At 46.2% G+C, this 19,094-nt stretch overlaps 1 protein-coding gene across 12 annotated transcripts in view; it reads left to right on the forward strand.

Annotated features, from left to right (window-relative positions):
• Nucleotides 1-19,094, forward strand: part of TANC2 (tetratricopeptide repeat, ankyrin repeat and coiled-coil containing 2) — a 254,383-nt gene that overhangs the window by 137,787 nt on the left and 97,502 nt on the right. For all 12 annotated transcript variants that reach the window (XM_075117247.1, XM_075117254.1, XM_075117253.1 and 9 more), the window contains 2 exons: nucleotides 5,079-5,227; nucleotides 11,806-11,992. In XM_075117247.1, the coding sequence (XP_074973348.1) occupies nucleotides 5,079-5,227; nucleotides 11,806-11,992 (336 nt within the window). The remainder of the gene's footprint in view (nucleotides 1-5,078; nucleotides 5,228-11,805; nucleotides 11,993-19,094) is intronic.

Genomic DNA, 19,094 nt, shown 5'->3' on the forward strand with positions numbered 1-19,094 from the left:
CTCCCAGCTTTCCAGACCCCTGATCTAATTAACCTTCTGCTTGTCTCCCTGTCCATCTGACCCTCTCCTGGCATCTATTCCAGCAAAATTCAATTCAGAAGCAAAATAAATAAGTGAAAAAATCATAGTGTGCTCCTCAAGGGCTAGAGATGGAGAAATCACATAGTCTTGTTTTCTTGTTTCTTTTACTGTGTTTTATGGTTTCAGAGTAATTAAGTCCCATTTATGCTGGATTTTTGGAATTTTATTATCCATTACCATGAAGATCGGACTTCTCCTAAGGGAGCATTGGGTCCAGGTGCAGAAGTCTGGGTGGCTGGTGCTGGTTTGGGATCTCCTTTCTTCCCTGTGGCTCCGTGCTGGGGGATGGGAAGCTCTTGCCTTGCTGATTTTTGCTTCTGTTTGTTCCACTTCTGGATCGCTCTGTGCGTGCAGCAATGTTAAGACTGGAGGGTCTGATTTACTGTTTCCAGCGTTCTGCTCTGATAGATAAAAGTGCCAGATAGCCTAAACACGTGTGGTATTTTCATCTAAAAGGACAACCTGCTTCACATCTCTGTGGGAGCTTTTATTTACTTCTGTCACATAATGCTGCAGTTACCTGTCTCTTCTGAAGATTGAGGATTAAAAGAAAGAAGTACCATTCAGTACAGCTTTTTGGTGACTCCACCTAAAGGTCGATTGCGTATTTCATGTGGTCTTTCGAATATTATTCTTTTTTGTTCACTTTTTAGAAGATACCTTTAATTTATGTATAGCTCCCTACAAAAAGATCTTTATGTTTTATTTTCAAGTAAATTTGTTTTTGCAGTGCAAAGTAAGGCTGGTTGCTTACATTTTTCTTACAGGAAAAAAAAAAAAAATCCCTGGACAAATTACTTCTCCTTCCAACCAGGCTACAGCTTTTGAGACTAATCTATCTTGGAGCTGTTCACAGATTTTTATTTATGTTATTAGAAATAAGCAATTCAGTGCAATATGTTTGTACTCTGCAGGCTATATCTGTGATGAAAGACCTTGGACTAGTGGCAAACTTCTAGTAAATCTCGTTCGGTTTGGACTCTGACTTCAGTACCTGAAATGCTGACTCCAGGTTTGGAGCCCTTGCCTTGAAATGAACCACAACAAATTCCAAGTGGGGAGAACTTTATTAAATTCTTGGGAAATAATTTTTAGTAAGATCAGGAGAGGCGTTTATCATGTGGGGATCGGTAAATGCAAAGGTGCGTGCAAAGATGGCGTAATCAGAAGTAATTTCATCTCTGGCTACAGCTGCGTATGGGCGAGACGAGCCCGGGCTCTGTTAGGGCGTGCCATGGGTGCCAGGCAGGTGCCGGCCAGGCTGCCTCACACCGCGGTGCATCTGGTTTTCCTTCCTTGGCCACTCCACTGCAGCGGGGCTTATCAGTGAAAACCTCTCGCTTAAAACCGAACAAGACATCAACGACTGAACCAGCTAACTAAAGGCGTCAGCTGGCGTGAAAGTGCGAGTCACGGGGTCTGATGGCTGCTGGGAGACGAACAGGGGAGCTGGGTGGGTGGGTAGGCACGGTTCAGCTACCCAGCCCGGCAGCGCGCTTCCCCTCCTTCTGCTTTATGTGTGCACGTGTAGAAATACACGCTTTCAGCTGAACATAAAGGGGCGTGAAGTTACGCAGTCTCTAGAACCCCTTGAAATACTTACGCACGTGCAGTGAGTTGGGGAGTTGAGATTTTTTAATTCTTGTTTTAAAGTCCTGGCACCGAGCATTTTGATGTGTCTTTTAATATTAGTTAATGTTTACAGAGAAGCGCGTGCGCTGATGTAGCGCAGTGCGGCAGCCTCAGACCGCGAACCGCGTTGGGATCTCTTGGATCTCTTGGAACTTTAGGTTGGCGTGTGTGTAGCTGAGCTGATTGTTACCATCTATTGATAATCTAGAGGTTGCTTATTTGAGTTGACTACAGCAACTCAAACACACGTACTACAGTTGGTTACAGCAGTAGTGTCAGAATACCTAAAAATGTCTCGGGCCGGTTCTGTTATCAGCTGTGCGCTCAAATTTCCCCGGTGAGGCTGGGGGAACCGACTGCGCTGAAGTGTGTGTAGAATTTGGCTGCAGCGTCAACTGCACACGTGGCGAGGGAGGAAAAAAACCCAGTTATGTCCTTTCATTGAGCTTAGAAAGGGAGTATTAGGTCTTACTGTCAAGTTTGAAAGGCAAGTTACAGCTTCTTTCCATAATACCCATTCACACACATCTCAGAGCTGTTATGTCTCTTCTTTGACACTCAATTAAATGACTGCACTTACTTTTAAAGACCTAAAACCAAAAGAGGGAATAATCCAGTACAGTAGTGCTTTGCTCAAGTTCAAAGTTATCTGTACTTTGAAAGCCATGTTATAATAAAATAATTGATAGCTCTACACTAAATGTGATTCTCTCGGAGCTCGGCTGCTTCACTTGCAGCTGTTGGTACCTTGTGCCATGAGCAGCATCTCGCAGGTGAATTAGGGCTGTTACATCTTCTACGTTCTTATGCGGTGGCAGATAAGCTTGTGATTTTCTTCATTTTACAGGTGAAAGACAGCTTTGTGCCCCTTGGAGAGATTTTAGGGGTAGTGTAAAGGAATCACAGGACGGCGGGAGGTGGCAGGGCCCTCTGGAGCTCACCCCGTCCCACCCCCTGCGTGAGCAGGCACCCCCAGAGCAGGGGCACAGGGCCGCGTCCAGGCGGGGGGTGAATGTCTCCAGGGAAGGGACCCCCCAGCCTCTCTGGGCAGCCTGTGCCCCTGCTCTGGCACCCGCACAGCAAAGGGGTTTGTCCTCATGTTCAGGGGGAACTTCCCGTGTTCCAGCTTGTGCCCGTGGCCCCTTGGCCTGGCGTTGGGCACCGCTGAAAAGAGCCCGGCCCCATCCTCCTGACACCCACCTTTTATATATATTTATAAGCACTGATGAGATCCCCCTCAGCCTCCTCTTCTCCAGGCTGAACAAGCCCAGGCCTCTCCGCCTTTCCTCACAAGGGAGATGCTCCAGCCCCTGACCATCTTGGTGGCTCCCTGCTGGACTTGCTCCAGCAGTTCCCTGCCCTTCCTGAACTGGGGGAAGAGGGGAGGTTTTAAGGGCAAGGTTAGGCCCAGCCTCCAAGGAGCAAGTTGTTGTGTTTGGTGCGGGAGCAGTTCCTAACGCTGAGCCGAAGGAGACCTGCTGTGCCCAGCCCTGCAGCCCGCCCCAGCATAGGCTGGGCACTCTCCCTAATCCTCCCCTGCGCGGGCAGTGCAGAGGCAGATCCGGCTTTTCCTGCCAAGAGGCATGAGTCAGCACGGTTTGAGTATTGTTAATACCATGTGTTCTCAAGACAGAATGGGAAATGCCTAATAAACTTTTAATAATTACGAATGGAGCCATATCCTAGGTACAGATATCTAGGATGAAGTCTAAAAGTCTACTTTTTTACAGAAAAAAATAACCTCGGAAGTAAAAGTCTATACAATTTTCATTTTACATAAATATATCTGTTCTGGATTTGACTCCCAGAGATAGTAAATGCCCACAGATTGAATGTGGGTGGTCAGCAGTTCAGAAAATTGGGCCATCCATCTAAATTTGTCTCGATCTTAAATCTATCCTATTCACGTCAGCGTTGTTTAAAGCAGTACAATAGGGATTCAATAACTTAGAAGACAGCTTCTATTATCGTACTGTATAATCCATTTTCATAACAGTGAAGTCGCTGTGCAAGGACTGCGCCAGATGCTCATCTCCCAAAGTTGATGGTCGTTAGGAATGCAGACGCGATTGCCTGTGAGATGCTCCAGGGTTTTTAATTTGCAGTAGCGCAGGTGAGACACCAAAAAATTGCTCTGAGATGTACGTTATGAGTTTAAATGGGAATTCCTGGAAGTGGCTGGCTTAAATTTCCTGAGGTCTCGTACGTATCCCAGATTCTGTGAACTGTGGTTTTCAGTTACAGTTATCAAAAAGCAATATTTAAAGTAACATCTTTTTACTGTAGCTTCGGGCTGAGCGCCGGAGCACCCCCGAGCCAGGACAGAGCTGGGAAATGGAGATGGGCCCCTTTCCAGGTTGTACATTATCAGATGAATAATTAACTGTAGACTAATTGCAAACCCTAATTAATCTCCTACAACTGCACTGAACACAGTATTGCTTCAGTGTAACTTGGAAAGAGCTTGACCTTCAGGCTTTTGCTGGTGTGAGCTGGGAAGAACTTGACTTTCCGAACCCGACTTACCTTTGTGATACTGAGAGTCAAAAATCTCCACAAGTTTTTGTTATATAATAAAAAAAGCTACAGAAAAGCCAGTAGGTATGCCTGGCCTTCTTCCCGGTGTGCATTGCTAGCTGGGGGCTTGTCTTGCTGCTCTTCCTACAGACGGTGGGGAAAAAAAAATAGGAAAAATCATTTGCAATATTGTTTGTGACCTATTTTATAGACTTGATGGGGAATTGGCAGGTGGCCTTTGCTTTGTATCGGTGCCCATACTGTGACTGCCCAGAGGTTTGGTGGCTGGGGAGCAGTGCTTTCTACATGCCGGGGAGCGCATTGGAAACAGCAGGTGGCAGTGGGAGATGCGCACGGGATTTCTGTCCTGCTGTTGCCGTTAACCACGTGGTAGCGCAGCTTGGCTGCTCTACAGCTCGTGAGCGCTTTCAAAATGGCACGTGTAGCCTCGGTTTCTCTGCGAGTAGCTTGGAGGTAGTTTCTGCATGAGAGGAGAGGGAAGGCTTGCCCCTCTGCGTTGTTGGTCCAGGAAATCTCGCTGCCTGGTGGCTCTGGTACTTCTGGTACAGGGAGAGCAAGGTGGCTGTGTTTGCTTCCATGGGAGGTGCTCGGAATGCAACGAGAGGAGAAGTAACAGCTAATGTTAGAAGAAACACGTGTTGACAGTGGGTGCAATGCATTACCCAAAATTAATGACCAGCACATAATGTTAAAACAGACTTGAATGACCTGAAAACCTGGATACTGACATCGCAGCATGGAAAGTTGGTGGTGATTTGTTGGTAAAAACACTGAGCAGTAGCCAAAGTAAACAATTCCCATCTGAATCTGTTTTTCTTCCTGTTTAGGTGATACTGAGCAGGAGCTGGGACCCCCTCCATCCGTAGATGAGGCAGCAAATACACTCATGACTCGCCTGGGCTTCCTCCTGGGAGAGAAAGTCACAGAGGTACAGCCAGGGCCCCAGTACAGCATGGAGGTGCAGGACGAGAACCAGGTACGACCCCTCCAATCCTTCCTGCTTGTGCAGCAGTAACTGCACGGGTTGTGGTCCAAACGCAGCATGTGAGCGAGTGGTTATTTTCTAATTACATGGCAGCGGAGTGTCTCATAATGGTGACATAATTGTTACGAGGTAAAAGGTTGGATCTCCTCGTTAAACAGTGAATCATCGTTACAATGCAGCAGTACGTGTTTCAGGGATCAGCTGCTACTGTGTGAAACAGCTTCTGTTGTTTTTCTGTTTCTGCAAATGTTGTGGGAGTGGGTAGCATTTCTAATCAGATTATAGTGACCAAAATAACCTGTACTTCCACGGCATCTTACATGCAATATTTGAAAAGTGGTTTAGCAACGTTACATAAAGGCTTGCAGTTTTTCCAGGAAGGAGAGGTAAGTAGTAATAGCCTGATTTTACAGATAGTCACAGTTTTTGCTCCTGTTTGCTGAACAAGGTGGTTTCATGCTTGAAAACAGATACAGAAAGGAAATCATAAAGTCTTTATTGTGATGGAGTTTGTTACATCCCCTCCGGCTGGCTGAAAAGCAAAATAGCAGAAAGCTCAGGGCTACAATGTAGATTTTGTGGAAACTGCCTGAGCTTCTCCCTCCTTCTGTACGAGCCTGGGCAATATACCCTCTCCCAGCAGTGCTGCTAAGGTGAGAATGAACCTGGGAGACAGGTTTTTTTCCTTTTTTTAAATTTTTTCATTTTAATTTGACAGATGGATAGTCCAGTATGTAGCAGAAGAGCATGACACTCAAAAGCCCAGTTCTAATTCTCTCTCCTTTTAACGGAGTCACTGCATGGCTCTGCAGAAGTCACTCAGATTTGTAGCACAGGCATTTTTCAGAGGACCTGACTTAAGCTCCCAAATTTCTTTAAAAAAGGGGCGATGAAAAGTGGCAGCCAGAAAGCTGGTTTCTATGCATTCAAGCTGAGTGCCCGTCACGGCCATGGCCCTGGTGGCGCATGTGAATCTCTGTCCCAACCTGTGTCACTGGGAAGGAAACTCACAGGCGAGTTGCTCCCCCGAGCCCAGGGCTGCTCCTGGCACAAAGCAGGGAGTGCTCGTGGCGAGCAGCGTCCTGGGCTCCATCGGTCCCGCACCGTAGACTGGACCAAAAGGTTTTTGATCATCTGCAAGGGCTAAAGTATGCTTGAGAGCCAAGAAATGGGGGTTTGTCAAGTTTTTGCCTTTAACACATTCATTAAGCTTTTAACACTTTAGTTTCGTTTTTTTTATGCAAGTTGTGGTGGATTTGAAATGTACTTTACTATACATTGTGCTAGAAAATGTACCTTTCACAGGCACCTATTTGAACTGAATACTTCAAAGCGAAGCAGCGCTTTCTACTATAAATGGTTCCTTTTGTTGTCGCCTTTTGACAAAAATTAAAATCCCGTCCTTTCTCTAAAGCAAAAGATGTCTTTGGCGAATAAATAAAAGAAAAATCTAAAGAGAAACAGCAGAGAGTTGTCCTCTAAAATAGATTGATATCTTGGGCTGTGAGCTAATTTTTGCATGAAAAAGTTTTACAGGGCCTTTGAATGCTATTCATGTGCTGGTGAAGATAAAGAGAGGCTGGTTCCTCAATTACCAAGTTAATTTTTTTTCTTTTTTTTGTGAGCATCTCCTGCTGTCAGCGCTTGCCTAGAGCGGCAGAGTGCTGGAGGTTGGTTGGAGATGGCCTCCGGAGGTCGGCTCACCCAGCCGCCTGCGGAAAGCAGGGCTGGCTTCAAGGTTGGGCCGCGTTGCTTGGGGCTTGTCCAGGCGAGTTTTGAAGGTCTCCACGCATGGAGCATCAACAGGCTCTCTGGGCAGCCTCTTCCGGGGCCCGACGACTCTGATTGTGAAGGGCTTTTTTCTTCTACCTAAGAGAAAATTTCCTTGCTACAACGTGTGACTGCAGCACTTGTCCTTTCCCTTTGCACTTCTGAGAAGAGCAGGGTCACGTCTTCTCTACAACCCCGTGCAGGCAGTGGAAGGCTGCCGTGATCCCTAGATGCAGTTTCGCTGTCTCTTCTCCAGGCTGAATGAGCCCTCTCCATCAGCCTCTCCTTCTGCATCATAAGCTCCAGCCACCTAACAGTCTTGGCGGCCCCGCTCTGACCTTTGCCATCTACCACCGGCTGTCTCGGGACAGGAGCCGTGCACAAATCCTGCCCAAGCTGAAGCTACTGCTGAATTGCAGCAAACCTTCGGAAAACCTCTCCAACGCTCCTTCCCAAATTGATTTTCTTCAGCTACCCTACTTAAAGTAGTGCTGAAAATCATGCAGTGAGACATTTACGGGATCTGCAAAGATTCATTCTTCCATTAATCATTGATTAATTAAAATCTGATTGAGACTTGGACTACTGGTTTGCACTTGAATTTAAAAACGAGAACAATTTTCTAGGTTTTAATGCGTTAATTTACATGGCCTGGGCAAAGAAAACGTTCTTTGTATCAAAAGCTGGGACTTGGCTGCTGCTTGTTATTCTAACCACGCTTTGCCTTCTCAAGAGAGAAAATAATTATGTGCAATCTCACCAATGCTTGAGCTAAAGTGAAGATAAGGAATAGAGGTGTTTTCACTAAAACTGCCCCAATCGGTAAATCAGCACATTGCGTTTTCATTCAGTTGCCTTATTTTGAATATGTCAAAGGATATGTTCTCTAATCCAGATTGCTACGGAATTGCGTGTTTTATGTGCTGTCGTCTTTCTTAATCATGCTTTCCTTAATGAGAGATCGCAAATGCTGGAGAATAAATCCTTTTTCTCCTACTTTTTGGGAAACTATTTTTTAACTGCAGTGGCTGCCAGAGAGGCACAAAGGACAATGAGACTATGACAGAACAGTTTAATTTTTCAGAGCTTAGTGAAAATGTGACAGATGAAACAGCAGCAATAATAATACAGAATGTTCTGTCAATGGAAATTTATATTTAAAACTTGCACAGAGGAACATTTGTCTATATCAATACAAAAATAAAACATGTCAATCAATGCCAAGTGATATACCATGTTATTTAGTAATTTCCAGTTGCAAGTGGCTTGTTCTTCAGGAGCTGCATTGATAACGCCACAAATAAAAGAACTTGTAAGAATATCACTTTTGGCATTTCATGGAACAATGGTGTGATCAGCTGGAGGGAAGATGAGTGTACCATTCTTGCACTGAATTTTAATTTGCTTTAAAGCGTAATTTTTCTGTGTTTTAAGGTTAGGGGGTGTTATTTTGTTAGTACCGAGGTAAGTTTCAGCAGGGATTTGTTTAAAATAGCAGGTGAAACAAAGACATAGACAAACCTCACCATGAAGAATTTGTAAGAGTAGTAATGCTTCACGTTCCGAGAGGTCCCCCATGTGAGCCGACTAAATGTTTAGATGCCGCAGTACGAGGTTGGAAGGCACCTCTGGAGATCATCTAATCCCAACCGCCCGCTCGAAGCAGGGTCAGCTCAGAGCAGGTGGCTCAGGACCGTCTCCGGCTGGGTTCTGAATCTCTCTGTATCTCCTGTGTCAGATGCTCCAGTCCTCTCTGTGGTCCTTTGCTGGGCTCGCTCCGGTATCCCCATCTGTACTGGGGAGCCCAGGCGTGGGTGCAGCGCTCCAGATGTGCTCCTCCACCGCCCTCACCCGCCGGCCTGCAGCCAGGGGTGCCCCCGGCCTTCCTTCTCCAAACCTCAGAAATTACATTACCTTAAACTTGATGCAGTTCATCGTCCTGTCAGTGAGTTAAAGAAAACGAATATCGGAAAAGGCTGATTTACTAGCTCAGGTGTACTGGTGGGGTCCCATCAGCTGTGGTAAATCAGAAGAGACAGTCCCACTGTAGTGGGTAGCTCAGTGAAAACATCTGCTTGATAGATAGCAGCGATCCAAAAAAGAGCCCCTTGTTAGGTTGTGTTAAGAATAATAATAAACCCCAGCAATTTTAAGGGGGAAAAAAAAATGGAATACTTTCACTGAATACTGACACACAAGTAGTTTTTAATTCAGCTACTAGAATTAATGAGCTGGAATAATTTTGCAGAATTAAAAACAGATTTACAAAAATCAGTACGGTATTCAGACATCTGAAAAGACTGAAGTAGGAGAAGATGAAAGAGGCTCGTGGAGAGAGAGAAGGCACGTGACAGGTGATGTAACAAACGTGTGAAACCAGAATATCCAGGGAGCCAGGATCTACAGAGCAGTCGTCTTGCCTGCAATTCCTAGAAGGCTACTGGGGAAAAAAGAGATGCGTTTGTAAGTGCCTAGAGCGTAAAAGAATGGAAAAAAACAATAACCGTGATCCACTAGTGGCACCGCAAATTGGACGGGGAGAGGAAAGCGTTGGTTTGCTTCTCCCGAGTCCTTCAAAAGGCAACGATGTGGTGGCAGCCGTCTCATTCACTGGTGGATATTTTGTACGGATACCGGAGGGAGATTATAAATTGTCATGGAAATACTCACATGGTTCATTTTCTACTGTGTTGCAATCTCTCTGTTTAATATATAAACATGCCCGTGGAGCTGTCACATTAGCACTCCATCCCTGGTTTGTCGATGTGCTAATCCACGTTTGGGGTACTCCGTAATTAAGTTAAGATCAATGCGGTCGTGCTGGTGTGAGAGCCGAGGCGTGGGGCGGTGGGGGGGTGCCTGCCTTGGCGCTGCCCCGTCCCACCGCTGGCAGGGGTGCTCCATTTCGCCTCGAACACCGGCGTGCTTGCACCCTGAGTAAGGATTTTTACAAGCCTCATTGGGATATCTTGGACAAATTAGATTGCTTCCCAGGAGCTACACGTGGTATCTCCCTTCTAATTTAAAAACCAGTAAATCTTTCACATGTTCGACGTACAAAAGTCCATCCCAGGCATTTTTTTTGGCTTCAAGTGTGAAGTAGTGAGGGAGGAAAAAAAATTAGATGTCAAACCTGTTCTGCAGTTCGCAAGTATCATGTTCTCTGTGGTCGCCACGGGTTCACATGACAAGGAAAAGGGAATACAGATCCATGCAGTTATTAGGGAAGTACTCACACAGAAGAAATCTTATTTAAGCAAACTCCAAATGGGGAATTAACCTCTGCTGGGCCTTCCTTGGGACCAGTATAATTTCGCAACAAAGAACAAAATGCTGTCCGCAGAGGCAAGCTACAGAGAGCAGCAGCAGTGCGGGAGAGAGGTGACGGTGTTCTGCAGCGTCCCCTGAGCAAGGGGGAGATGGGGTCACCTCCCCTCTGCGGAGGCCAGGAGATAAATTTAAGCGAGGTTCACGTGCTCAAAAGCCCAGTTTTTTAATGCTTCCTTTATGCGTCCTCACCTGCTGGAGGGGAGGTGGACGGCTGGCCTGCTCCTCCGCACGGGCGCCTGCTCCCCTGACACCCACGGCGTGAAGGGGTGCCTGCCCTGGGGCACGGGGGTCAGGTTTGTGGAAGGCAAGTATTGAAGCTCCCCATTTTATTTCCAGAGGGTTGCTCTGAGGCCCAGCGTAAGGGTGATTTAGTTGCTGGTTTGGGCACACAAGAGCGTTTTCCCCACGTTGTGGCCGACGAGCCATCTCCGGCGCTCGCCGTCCCCCGGCGGCTGCGCGGCCCTTGCTGCCTGCAGGCGCTCTAGGACGCATCTCCAGAGAGGAAGACCTTTTGCCGGGGACGCTTGTGTGTCCAGCAGCCTGTGGTTAAAACAAGGGCTCTGTCTTGTATCTCAGCTTGTCTCAAATTGAATTCAAGGATGATTTTGTTTTCTTAATAAACTAATCTCCGCGCACAGCATCAGATGTATAAACTTCCAGGTTTCTTGCACACAGTATCTTACAGGGTCTTTCCAAAATAACTTCTAAAACACCGTCGTCTTTGTGACGCTGCATTTTTTGTTTTGTTCTGCCTTTGGAGATCAACCTTTTCCCTATTATGGTTTTAGACTTTTTTAAACTGTATCTGGTGGGGAAAGCATGCGGGGGCAGGGTAGGGCTGCCGCGTATCTAGATAAGGGACTTCGAGCTTCCTCTTTGCAAGTGTGTAAAACCCGCTGTTGTTTTTGTTGAATGGAGGAAACATTTAATGAGCAAAATAAAAATTGCAGCCCCACGGAGGTTTCCGAGCAGACGGAAATGGCCCAGAGGTCTTTGTAGGATTTCCTGTATATGACGTTTCTTGCTGTAACTAAAGGTGAGATCATGCCATGTACTTACCACCCCGGAGAACTCCACTTGAACAGGGGCACGGAATTTACCTCACCGTATCATAATTTTTGCTTATTTGTGCTTTTTTTAAAACTTTCAGTCTAATATTAACAAAATTATCAAAAATCCTCATAAAGTATGGAATTAGGCTTTTGATAAATACCACTTCATTTACGTTTTCTGTGTTTCCTATTGAACATGGGAGCTGGAATCTGTTCCCCGTAAGGAAAGAAGTAGCAAACAGGCCCGGTGTCTCTGTGCTTTCCGCAGGTGGGGGTGGCACAGCAGCCAGTTTCGTTTTGCACAGTAACACACTTTTTTAACACCACCATACAAAGCAAGCCCTCAAGCGTGAGCTATAGAAGGACCTTTTTCCCCCAGTGACCGGCTGTGGTGAGTGACGTGTTCCCGTTTTGCAGAGCTCGGCCGTGACGCAGCGCATCAGCCCCTGCTCCACGCTGACCAGCAGCACGGCCTCGCCGCCCGCCAGCAGCCCCTGCTCCACCCTCCCGCCCGTCAGCACCAGCGTCACCGCCAAGGACTGCACCTACGGCGCCGTCACCAGCCCCACCTCCACGCTGGAGAGCAGAGACAGCGGTATCATAGGTGAGCGCTGTCATCCTCCTCCTCCTCCTTGCTCTGCTGCGAAGCCAGGTAGTCATCGACTGTGTCGGTTTGACAAGCTTTATTTTTACCATCGACGTGCATTTGCTAATTAATGGGCTGCTTTTGCATTATTCACGCTCATACTGCAGTGACCAAGGTGAATCGGACCCCTCTCTCTTCCATGCATCGTAGGTAAAACTACGTGGAGTTGGTAAAAATTGGGATGGATGAGGCTCATAAGTAAATTATTTGATGCAAAGCTTTGGAACTTATTTAGGTGGTGAAAGAGGAAGAGTTTTGTATTTCTTCTATTTTTGCATCCTGTCTTCACCTTTTTGCTTCCTGCAATCTTTCTTCCCAACACATTTTTGCCTCCTTTAATTCTGCTGAGGTGGCTGAAGTTTTTTCTACCAAGTTTTTCTTTCGTTCTGTACCCTCTCCTTCAGCTGCCGTCCGTGCCCATTTATGAATGCGGAGGTGCTAATTTAGAGAGGCACAAGCCTTTTGCCCCAGTGAGGAAGACGGGGTGGTCTCGGTGCCAGGCAGTGGCTGTTTGGGGCTGCCGTCCCCACCTACTACCTCAAGTCATTTTAGAGGCATCCTTCCCTGAATGCCATGGAGTCCATAGCCACTGTTCTTTGGTGTCAGAGGAAAGAGAATGGATGATGGCATCACGTTCGTTGTTCAAACACTGTTGGGTTATATTATTATAAATATAAAAGACTGATTACCTTGGGTGCCCCGTGACTGTCACTGCCACCTGATCAGTGGCTCTGTGCCTCAAAAATGATGGGTTCTCTTAAGCTCAGCCTTGGGCAGGGGCAGATTAAATGATCACAAATTTCAATGAATTTCTGTAGCTGCTGTAGCCAGTTCTTCATTTGAGTGATCTGTAGGTTGCAAGCGTGAAGTATCTCGAGATAATAACATACACAGAGTAACCTCTGTTCGAGGACTGGGAGAAAAGTAACATCCAGGTAACATCGGGCAGGATGGTTCTCGCTTGGTTGTCCTTACCACGTGTCTTATATCGAGTATTTCTCCAGCTAAGCCTTTATATTGCCAACAGTTTATGTAGTGCTTAAAAAACAAGATGAAAGGAAGGTGGATAGTTTAGGGAGGTTAGTTGTACTAGTGATTAATATTTTGCTTGGCTGATCAGGAAATCTGGGCTTAGTTCAGCTCCTGTGTGCCACAGCAACCTTTGTAGCGCTTCTGCCTGCATGATCTTAAAATGCAAATGTGTAAGCTATTCTGAGCTGCAGAGAGAAGTAGGTTAACGAATTCTGGGAGAAGCCATTGCGGTACCACGCACCCTTCGTCCTCTGCTCACAATGTCCCACGATCAGAGCTCCACCCTGTGCAAAAGCAGCCCCTTGAAGCCTAGTTGGGCTGGAGGATCATGGTGAGTAAAAGCGGGTGCTTGACTCCAGCTGGGTCTTACCTCTCAGCAGAGCTCTGAATTAAGCCTAAGACTTGAACAAAGCCTGAAGTGGAGCAGCAGAATTGGCAAAAAATGTGTGTGCTCTGCTTTTACGAGCTGCCCTTCCTAACGTGGTTTGTCGATGCGTGCTACGCTATTACGTTGGGCTCGTCTGGCCCTGGTGGGTGGTTGGCAGGTGCCAACCTGAAGGCGCTGAAACCACAGCTTGGTTTCACCTGGAGCTTCTTGTCCACATGAAAGCCAGAGGAGGTCGGGGCGGCCTTTGTGGCACACCTGTGTGTCAGACAAGCGTCAGCGTGATCCCAGTTCCTGACGTGTCAAGGCATTGAAGCGCTTTGCATAGACATTCTGCCCTATCCTTTTTTCAGCAGGTCTAGAGTAATTAACTTTTCAGTCTGAAAGGTTTGGGTTTTTTTCTCTCCTCACAAGGAAGATTCTCTCTTAGAGGTTTTTCTCTCAGGAACTTGCAGTTTTCCCATGGCAACTTCGGAAAATAAAAGAAGGTGGCTTATCCCAAGGCTATGTTAATGTATCCCAGATGGAAAAGTCATGCAAAAATATGTTTGTGTGGAGTAGGGGAAGCGCTTCTCAAAGCCTTCAAAACGCAACGCTTTCCTCTGCTAGTGTTCGCACTCAAAGGCAAACAAGAGCCTCTTTCTCCCCTTCTTCCTCCCCCTGCTTTGCTTTGACAATAACATTTTCAACACCTTCTGCTTCTGGCATTTGATAGAAGCTGGACAGCTGTAACAAATTGTGGGGAAAACGGTCTTCTCCAGGCATACTTTCCAGCAGCGAAAAAAATTAGGAGGTTTTCCACTAAGTCTGTTTTTCGGTACCTCTGCTGCCTGCTGCAAGCGTAAGGTCAGCTCGAGCAAGGGGAGGCTGTTTCCCTGCGGGAGATGGATGTGCACTTCGGTCATTACCCTCCCGTTGGGATGGGAATTGGGTGTGCAACAATTTTGAAAGGTGCTCTCTGCATGACTGCAACTCCCTAGAATTATTTTCACTACAGAACAGAGCAGACAAATTGCCCACGTGTAGGAAGCAAAGCCTACCTCGTGCTTTGCTCTCCCCTTTACGAGCACATCAGCTCCTTTGTTTCTGGAGGGTCAGGGATCAAGTTTCCCTTTCGGTTGCATTCCTCGGTTATTGGATACAGATCTTCTTGTGTGTGTGTGTATCCCTTGCTCGTGTTTGTTCTCTGCAAGGATGGCCGTAATGACGTGGGTTTTGGTCCGAGCAGCCTCACGTGGTACCTCGAAAGCGTAAATCTGTCAGAGGTTTCCTTGTCAAAGCTACTTATGGTTTGTGCCATTTTTATGTGTAGAGAAAGAGTAAACATTTCCCTAGGTATTTTGTTCCCTGAGTCACGCTCCCTCCTGCTGCTCCCGAATAAGTGATTTAAACTATTTGCTCATTAACTCCAAGAAGGCGTGTTTTTATAATAGACAGCTCCGAGGTATTTCGTTTTCATCTTAATAGATGTTACGATTTTGGGAAGATCTCTTGATCTTTGCCACCTGTCAGTCCCGAGCTGCGACGAGCATCACGTCCAAATCTCACAATCAGGAATCGCCACCGAATTTCATGTTTTAAAAACACGGAGGCTTTAACGTGTGTCCCGGAAAATTACAGTGCTATTTGTAAAATATTTGAGAATTAGAAAAGGACAGAAAACAGTTAATCAAGTTAATTACACCATTACGCGTAATTCCTTCTCTCCACGTGTTTTTGCTTAGCATAAAACAGTTTTGTACATGTTAAGCTCATTTAACATATCTATATTGCTAGACACAGCACTAATTTGTCAAAGTTAAATCAGAGTGTGGCTCTTTAGACTCTGAATTAACTGCATCGAGAGTGTAACTGTCCACTAAGGTGCAGAGAGTGGGCGTTTTGGTGTTCTAATCTGGATGTAAAGACCACATTTTAACCAGTCAGGTTCTCTCTGACGACTTGTCCTCTTGGAGTTATTCCTGTCCGCTTGCATGTCACCTCATATATAATTGCAATTATTAGAGAACAAGCGTGTCGTATCTCTAATCTGCCCAGCGCAGGGACTATTTCATGCTTACTGATGGCTTTAATAAATGCATCACTTGGGTTAGAACAGACTTATTCTGAAATTTTAGATCCTCTACAGTAAAGGGAAGTTCAGTCTACTTGTGTTGAAAGGGTAACAAAAAATGTTACACGGTCCAGATCTTCAAATTCAGACACTCTTATTTGTAAAAGAAAAGAAATGGGGAAGGGGGGAGGAGGAGAGAGGTGAGCCAAGAGGAGAGATAGGAGCACGTCAGCCCTTTCTCCTGAAAGCCTCTAAATCCTTTTCTTGTAAAACAGAAAGGCTGGTGAAAACGCTGACCTGACTTTAACCTCTGAATAGCTTCCAGGATTTTTTGGCTCTCACTCTGTAAAAGCAGCCGACTGTTAATGTTCAAAAACTGCTACTGAAAAGAAAACTGGTCAAAGAATCATGTGCTGCTACAGGGGAACTTTGCGCTTCGTGCCCCCACAGAAGCGGACTGTAAAGTTTTGCTGCTTGATTGCAGCACAACATAAGAAGCTCTCCAGCAATCTCAGCAAGCCTGCAAAATGAAACAGAAAACATGTCTGGCCAGTATGTAAAGCTTCAGAGGGCTTGCGGTGCTCAGGCAGCACTTCAAGTCGTTCAGCTGCAGTCTCCCGAGGGTGTTAAGAGAACGGCTCTTTCCTGTGTTGAATCTTCTGCAGAAGTGCCTTAACTTACCCCGATATGAAATGGGGCCACGCTTCTCCTTAGTGTAGAGCCCTGTGATGGTCTGCGCCGTGTTCCCCGCTTAACTGTTAGGGGGATCATCTTGAGCAGGGAAACAGGTATGATGTTAAAGCGGCTTAAAGGGAAACCAGTGAGCTGTGTAAATCCTCCTGCACCGCTGTCGCAGGGATGTAGGTTAGTCTAATACCATGTGGACCGGTTGCCTTCACTTAAATTTTGTGGATTTTTACAAGGAAGAACAACATGTGAAGGACCTCCGTCCCTTCCTCAAAGTCCCTGGCATGCAGCTTTTCTCACGTTCTTTTTTTGCTGTTTTTTACTCTTGACGCCTGAGCTTTTAATAAGTTGCTGCTCTCTACAGATTTATGTGTTTGTGGATTAAAAATAGGTTTGTTAATAAATTCATTTAGAGTGCATGCTAAGCAGAATAGATGCTGCTGACAATGAAGCAGGATGGATTTGTTTGCAAGTCTAACTGCTTTGAGAAGGGAACAAAGAGCAGCTCAAAAGGCACATCAAGATAAATTTAACTCAGGTTAAATATTTTTGTGATCTTACAGCTAAAGCATTTGAATTCTGACATTCTCATCAGTATTATGAAATGTTCTGTTAATAATGAATAAGATTCCTAAGAATTACAGATCTTTTTTTAAATCGAGGCAGCTTCCATTTGGACTTATTCCCCAAAGGAGGAGCTCCCTGGAAAACATCTAATATTGATGAATAATGAGCTTTTGTTCACTAGTGCATCTGCATATCGCAGGTGATGGGGCTGACAGTTCAGGAGGTGAAAAGGGAGGCGTCTCGTCGGCTCTTGAGCAAAATTAGTGGGGTCGCAGAATCCCAACCACATGAAGCACAGAAGAGCACCATCTCTGGATCCCGATTCAGTTCTTTCTCTATTCCGTTAAAAGGATGAATTAAGCAGAAAGCAAACACACGCGTGCATGTGTGACATGGTTCATGGCTGATGTCAGGGGTGAGAAACCATGGAGTCATGATGCGAAAGCTCAGCCTTCCCCCAGTTAAGCCACTGAGGCATCAAGGGTTGGGTTCGACACCAAAATCCAGCCCTTAAATACTGGATAGGTAATGGGTCAGCTACAGGTGTTCGTCACGTTACTGGGAAAAAAGGAGAAAGGAGAATGTTAAAGCTGAAGGAAGCGGCACAGAACAGATGTTATACTCGAACTGTGAAATTTGCTTCAGTTTATGGTCCAGCCTGGTAGACGGGAAAAAAACTGAGTGAAAAATTGAAAGAAAGAATAAACTGAAAAGGCAGATCAGAAGGCAGCTAGAGGAAAATGCAGCGTTGTCAACTCCCACGGTGCTATTTTGGATACTGCGATAAGTGACTTTAATGTTTTAGCTGTTGATGGCGTGAGATTAGATGGGCCTCTCAGCTTTTATTTTGAGAGCAGCAAGATTTTAACCTTCATGGTTATGAAAAGCTTCACAATGATCCAAGCTTGCCCGAAAAGCTAATGCCAAGTATACAAATAACTTCCCTCCCTGTGTGCACACACCCCCACACATGCCTCCTTTCTGCTTTCTGGTTGAAATCTTATAATTTTAATACCAGTTTCAAGACTTTGGTGGACTTAAATAAAGAAGAAAATTTGTCCTTGCCGCTGCTAAAGAAGGAACAAAAAGGTGAACCGATGTTGGTGAGGCAGGCAAAAAAATAAAGAAGGATCCAAAGTGGTATAAGGCGGGCAGCGCAGAGGGCACGGAGTGAAGAAGGTGGTGGGAGCTGGTGTAGGGCTGAAGGACCGCGTATGTACAGGACCTGCTTTCCTCCTCCTGAAATTTTAACGGCCCCGCTGTTGAAATCCAGCGCTTACCTGTAGCTGGCCCAGCCGCCGGGGTGCAGGTTCGCAGAGGGGAAGCACAGCTTACGCGGTCAGGTTCGGCAAGGAAGCGAGCGTGCAGCTTAGGCCAGGCCTGCGGTTCCGTAAGCCCGTGTCCGTAACTTCAGCGCATCGCTGTCGCAGAGCGGTTACTCCAGATGTGCGCGTGTGGTTTTGTAAGAGGGATGTGTTTAAATAATGGTACTTGGGAGCACGTGGGGGTTTTTTATGACGCTTTGGTAAATCAGCCATCCAGATTGCTGCCTCTGCGTTAGGTCTGGAACCTTTTTAATGGATTTCTTTAATGTTTACAATAGTGGACTGTGCTTAAAAACATTCATTACCTTGTTTCTGCAAGTGATAAACTCAAGTTCATAAACAAAAGCTTTGCTGATCCCTTCTGTCTCCCGGGCGGGGTATTTACAGTGAGTTGTGCTCTGACCGTAGGAGCGTCTCGTCTCGCTCTGTTGAAATGCTGTTTTACCCAGGCCTTACATTTCGAGGCTGAGCAGCACACGTGTATGAGCCCTTCGAGGCATTCGTACCATTCTTCACCCTGCTTGTCAGCCGGTGCAGCAGGGAATTCAGGTTTAGAACAGGACAAACACAGGGTCAGCATGATGCTACTGTCAAGGTATTTTTCATTATGTTTCGAGACCTTTTGTGTGCCTACCATGATTTACAATACCTCGAGGCTTGAAACAGAAATGGGTTTACCTGTTTAATCTCTGTCTTTTTTACAGGATTGTTTTTATGCGTTAAGCCACTGATTTCTTCCCCCCCATTTGAGACCAGTGCTGGAAGAGAAGTTAAACATACAAAGAGCTGTGTGGGTTTTGACCTCACACCTTGAGCAGGGCAGACTTCAGGTTTGGGGGATTTTTTGCATGGAGAAGCCTTAAACTCCCTGGCTGATGGTGTCCAGCAGAGAATAATGTTCTTCTAAAAGCACCGAGTGCTGCAGGGGCTGTTGGGGCATGGGTTGCACGTGACCACCCGAGGCTGCCGCCTGCCCTAGGGAAAGGTTTGGGCTTACGCTTTCTGCCTGCC

Source organism: Phalacrocorax aristotelis, chromosome 23 (genome assembly GCF_949628215.1).
Source record: "Phalacrocorax aristotelis chromosome 23, bGulAri2.1, whole genome shotgun sequence".
Classification (NCBI taxonomy): Eukaryota; Metazoa; Chordata; class Aves; order Suliformes; family Phalacrocoracidae; genus Phalacrocorax; species Phalacrocorax aristotelis.